The following is a 6,108-nucleotide window of genomic DNA, read 5'->3' on the forward strand; positions in this document are numbered from 1 at the left end:
CTAGAATTCAGACATGTTCCTGGGAAGGAAGAATATTATGCTGGATGGAGGATATGTTGAGATTAGAATTCCATATGTTAAATACAAGTTTTACACTCTTTGAGAGAAAAGACTTATGGTTGATATTTCTTTTTATATTTATTTTTAATTTTTGTATTCATTTTACATCCCAATCACAGTCCTCTCCCTCCTCTCCTTCCTATGGCTCCTTCTCACCCTATTTGTCCTTCCCCTTGTTCTCAAAAAAGGGAGCCTCTTTCCAGCACTGACACATCAATTCATATCAAGACTGAACTCCTCCTCATCCTCAGGCCAGGCAAAGCAGCCTGGTAAAGATAAAGCAGTGAAAATCAGGCAACACATTTATGTCATAGACAGCACTTATTTCTTACAAGCATCTGTGTAGCTGCATCTGTAGAAACCAGAGATTAACAGGAGAAGCATAGAAGGCTATTCTGATCTGCCCCATGTCTGGAGAAAACTCTAGAGATGAATGCCTCTCTATCTGGGAAAAAAAATCTCAGTTCCTGAAAAGTCAGTAACCCATTTCTTGGCATATCTGTGTTTTTCAATTGTTTCTGTGTTAGCTTGTGGTTTTCCTACTAAGATGATTGAGATGGCTAATACATTGGTTTTAAATTGTTAAAAATTCTTATACCTTGTCTGTGTGTGCTCGTTGGCTTTAGCTGTCAATGTTACATAGCTTAGCATGATCTGAGGTAGTACCAACTGGGGGTTCCCCAGATGACAATCACTTGTGGCTATGTTTGTGGGTGAATACAGTTGTTGTGAATGCAATGGTAAACTCCAGGCACTGATGGTCGAAATTTATCTCAACATGTGGCGTGAGCTGGTTAAGAAAACATACATAGAAGTAGACAGTGACCTTGTAAAAGAACATAGCAGCAAACAGTGTTCCACAATAATCCATGCCTTCATTTGATAGCCTGAGTTTCTTTCCTGAGCTCCCTCAATGTTTGGGGCCTGCCAGCATCAGCCAAAGAAGCCAACTTATCACCTGAGTCATTTTCCATTAGTGGAGTTAATGACAGCAACAGAGAAGAAAGGAAGAACAAAATTTGTACCCTCAAAATATGCTTGTCATTGTCAGAAAATCCAAGTATTGTTGTTTTTACCAATACACAATATATAAGAAATCTAGATATCAAAAGCCACTTTATGTTTAACATGGAGCTTAATGTTTTATTCCAGGAAGTACTGAAAGAAGGGAGTGGCGAGAGAAATACAGGTCATGGAGGTCAAGGTAAGGGAAGATTCAGTGGAAAATAGACTCAATGAAAAGTTGACTAGAGGTTACATGATGATTTGAATGATGATGGCCCAATATGCTTATGTAATTGAAAGCTTGGTGCTCAGCTAATGGAACAGACTGAGGAAAATTAAGAGATAATGGAATCATTGGATGGGGTGTGTCACTCTCTGGAGTGTAAGTATGGCACCATTTCAAAAAGAATATGGTGAGAAGGACAACCTGGTCACCACACAATCTTCTATTTTCTGAGTTATGGGGCCATGTGAGGGCACTGTGCTGGTGGAGTTCATGGAGATATGTGCATGTTTGAATGTGTCTGTATGTGTGTGAGAGACAGAGAGAGAACAATCACCCAAAGGGTCTGGGACTGTGTTGAGCCCCTTGGAAGATGTATATGTTACAGGTATATAAGGGCCCCAGTCTGTGTGTGAATCTCTCAGTCAGAAGAACAGGGAGGCTGCGTCTATGGGAGATAGGATTCAGCCTTATCTTTTGTGAAGTCCTGAGTGAGTTTTCCTAAATACAGAGCCATCTCATCAGCCCTTAGAAAGCAACATTTTAAAGCTTTGTATGTGTTTCTTTTATTTGGATGTTTTGCATTCACCTGTCTGTGTGTCTTAACTGCAAAGGCCAAAGAGGACATCAGATCCCTTGGGGATGCATTTACAGCTTATGCTTAGCTAGCTTGTGATTCGTGAAATGGAACCTGTCTCCTATAACAACACCCAGATCTGCCCCATGTCTGGAGAAAATTCTAGAGATGAATGCCTCTCTATCTAGGAAAAAAAAAATCTCAGTTCCTGAAAAGTCAGTAACCCATTTCTTGGCATATCTGCGTTTTTCAATTGTTGCTGTGTTAGCTTGTGGTTTTCCTACTAAGATGATTGAGATGGCTAATACATTGGTTTTAAATTGTTAAAAATTCTTATACCTTGTCTGTGTGTGCTCGTTGGCTTTAGCTGTCAATGTTACATAGCTTAGCATGATCTGAGGTAGTACCAACTGGGGGTTCCCCTATGCCCTCTATAACCAATTTTTATTTGAATTTAATTTTACACATTTTAATTAAAATATATTACATCATTTCCCCTATTTTTGTCCTTTCTCCACCCCATTTCAAATTCTTTCCTTCCAATGTCTTAAAAAAGAATGTGTGAATAAGTATGGATCGATGTATATAAACAAAACTTAGTCCATTTATATGGCATGTGTGGGTAAGGGTTTTTGTGCTTAACCCTTTCCATAGGGTATATAAATAAGGAACTCACCACTGCCTGAGGCTAATTCTCCCACTTCCAAGAGTATTCTAATCTTCAATTCCCAAAATAAGTCTAACTCTGAAGTGACCTGACCGGTCTTGGACAGGAAACATTAGCAAGCAAGGGGTGGCAAATTCCTTAGGTAACACATCGTGCTGGCATGGCCTGGATGTTATGGGGCTGTAGGGAGGACTATGGACATTGGTCTTATCCAATCAGTCTCCGTTTCCATTATGGACCTCCCATTATATCATTGACCTTGGATAATTGCTAGGATGACATTGAAATCTTCAAGTTCCTGCCTCCTCTTTCTAAGCACCATGACTATAGGCCTGTGTTACCAAGCCTGGCTTAGGTGGTTTCAACCTCAGTGACTTAGTAGAATGTTTAGATGAGTGTAATGAGTGGTTACACATAAGTATACATACTTATGTCTGTGAGGCACCTGTTCACTATTTGTTGAATAAGGACAGAACTCAGATTTACTATGATGAGTGATAAAAACTCAATGTTAAAGAAAAAAAATCATTTTTCTTTATAATTATAGGAGAGGATTTTAAACCAAACAATTGTAATTGAACAAAGATTTTTTTTTCTCTTAATGGAGTTAAGACAAGAGCGTGTGTCCTTCCTACTATGACCATTTGAACTCAGCGATTCATTCTCAATAAGCCCATTTAAAAAACTGAGTTACTGAGGAAGACCGTGCCCAACTATACTGCAGACACTAAGAAGGCAAGGTAAGCAGATCTAGTATGTATACTAACTTCCAGGTAGGCCTGAGACTCAGAGTGAGACTATTCTTTCAAATGAAAAAAACAAACAAAAAAAAGAAATCAATGATTGACAATGAAATCATCTTTAATTATTTATTTCTTACAATTTCTTTATTTTGTATCCTGGCTGTATCCCCTTCCATATCCACCCATTCTCACCCACTCCCCATCTTCCCATATGCACCATCCCTAGTCCACCGATAAGGGGGTAGGTAAAAAAGAAAAAAAAAAAAACAATGGTTAAAACACAAATTATTAACGAAACCTTGAAACATGTTAACATATTTCTTTATTGTGACTAATTTTGACCAGTGATGAATATATAAGTTTTCACTTTATCTTTCTTCCTACAAGTGAAATTTGGTAATTGCAGACATGATAATGCATTTAAAAGCAGGCTTATTGCAAACAGTTCTCAGAGGGTTCCCAGTTCTTAAGGAATTGCATTAAAGGTCCAAGCAGAAAACATAAATGTGGCCAGAGAGAGGAAGGGGGCAAAAGAAATAGAGAGAGAACACACAGAGATTAAACAGAAAGAGAGAGAAGTAACACAGAAAGAAAGAGTGAGAGAAGAAAAGTATATAGAAGAAAACAAAATATCTAGCTATATGGGGAAGAGCCTCTGGGAGATAGCAAGCCCATTCTACAGGACTGGAAAATTAATGTTAGAGGTTGAGTATGCCAATCATGTCTTTTAGAAGGTAGGGATTGAGGGATGCTGGGAGAACCTGGAAGCCAGATCCCTTCTGTCAAAAAGGCACCTCACCAGCTCTTCTCAGGTGTGAAGTACAACATATGGTACCTAATTCATCCTTTAGGTTTAACAGGTTTAGACAGCAGGCAAGAGATACACAACTTAGTAATATAACCAAGCCACATATTAAAAACTTCCCATCTGTAAATTCCTCCCCCATGCTCAACTTATCTTCTGCAAGGTATTCAAAGAATGACATAATGTTATTGAGCAGAAAATACCTCATCTACAGGCATAGGTCTTTTGAACAATGACATTCCAGAGGAAATCAGAATTTCATGGAGTTCACTGATTGACTAGATATTCACCCAAGGGAGATATAGGAATGTTTATTCAGAATATCCTTATTCCTGCTAGGCAGAGAGATTACAGGGATGACAGAGTGGGGACTGAGGAGATTTAAACTCCTATTTGAGACCACAAAGTGGTGGCCTCCTTGGTATTCTGACTGACAAGTACACATGTCTGAGAAGACAAAAGAAGAGGGGAAGAACTGGAGAATTGACCCACCATAGCTGAGTAGATACAGAGAATACAGTAGGAGGTAGCTTGTCCTCAGGTTGTCTAAAGCAGGTAACCAGACCTCAATCATCATATTTAGATGGCCAAAGGAGATGAAACAAAGTTGTGTCCCACTCTGTACATATCTGCCATGGCCTCAAACCCCATGAACATTACACACAACCTTACACACACACACACACACACCAGAAGTGGTTCTTTTTTAGTAATTATCCTTGCTGTTACATTATCTAGAACCTTTTATATATTTCCTATAGAACATAGTACTTCAAGATGAAATGACAAACGGATAATTAGCAGAAACATACAGAATCATGGAACATCAAATTATAAATACATATTCATATCACATCATGCTATGTAGTGAGATGCAGTCAATTGCTAATTATACCACTTTCATCAGCTTTCCTTTCAGTATCAATCATTCATGAAAGTGAAGCCTATAGAAATGAACAAAGATTTTATCATACTAAATACATTCATAAGGTTTTCTCTCTAGTAGGATTTTTTCCTGGCTTTGAAAAAAAAATGTGACATGCAAAGGCTTTACTGGTAATATTCAGAGAGTTTCACTCCAGTATGAAATCTTTCAAGCTTTTGGAGATCACAGCAATATTCAAATGCTTTACCACATTAAGTACATTCCTAGGGTTTCTCTGAAGTATGAATTCTTTTATGCCTCTGGAGACCACTACAACTTGCAAAGGCTTTATCACATTGATTACATTCGTAGGGTTTCTCTCCAGTATGTGTTCTCTTATGCACCTGAAGATTACTGTAGTGTGAAAAGGCTTTCCCACACTGATTACATTTGTAAGGTTTCTCTCCAGTATGTGTTCTTTTATGCACATGGAGACTACCGGGGTGTAAAAAGGCTTTATCACACTGATTGCATTTGTAGGGTTTCTCTCCAGTATGTGTTCTTTTATGCACATGGAGAGTACTGGGGTGTGAAAAGGCTTTACCACACTCATTACATTTGTAAGGTTTCTCTCCAGTATGTGTTCTTTTATGCCTTTGGAGACTACTGGGTTGTGAAAAGGCTTTCCCACACTGATTACATTTGTAGGTTTCTCTCCAGTATGTGTTCTTTTATGCTTTTTGAGACTACTGGGTTGTGAAAAGGCTTTCCCACACTGATTACATTTGTAGGGTTTCTCTCCAGTATGTGTTCTTTTATGCACATGGAGACCACTAGGTTGTGAAAAGGCTTTACCACACTGATTACATCCATAGGGTTTCTCTCCAGTATGTGTTCCTTTGTGCACCTGGAGAATACTAGTGTTTGAAAAGGCTTTCCCGCACTGAATGCATTTGTAGGGTTTCTCTGCAGTATGTGTTCTTTTATGCACCTGGAGATTACTGTGGTGTGAAAAGGCTTTACCACACTCATTACATTTGTAGGGTTTCTCTCCAGTATGTGTTCTTTTATGCCTTTGGAGACTACTGGGGCATGAAAAGGCATTACTACTTTGGTTACATTCATAAAGTTTCTCTCTAGTATGTGTTCTTTTATGCATTTGG

General features: G+C 38.6%; 1 protein-coding gene across 1 annotated transcript; it reads right to left on the minus strand.

The window, feature by feature from the left end:
* Positions 1-5,229: 5,229 nt before the first annotated feature.
* LOC132651072 (zinc finger protein 709-like) lies at positions 5,230-6,107 on the minus strand (the record flags this gene model as incomplete). The annotated part of the gene is given in 2 exon segments (XM_060376378.1): positions 5,230-5,654; positions 5,657-6,107. Coding segments are annotated over 2 exon segments (876 nt in total), but the record flags the coding sequence as incomplete, so codon positions are not given.
* Between the last annotated feature and the right edge of the window lies 1 nt (position 6,108).

This window comes from Meriones unguiculatus, assembly GCF_030254825.1.
Source record: "Meriones unguiculatus strain TT.TT164.6M chromosome 13 unlocalized genomic scaffold, Bangor_MerUng_6.1 Chr13_unordered_Scaffold_39, whole genome shotgun sequence".
Lineage (NCBI taxonomy): Eukaryota > Metazoa > Chordata > Mammalia > Rodentia > Muridae > Meriones > Meriones unguiculatus.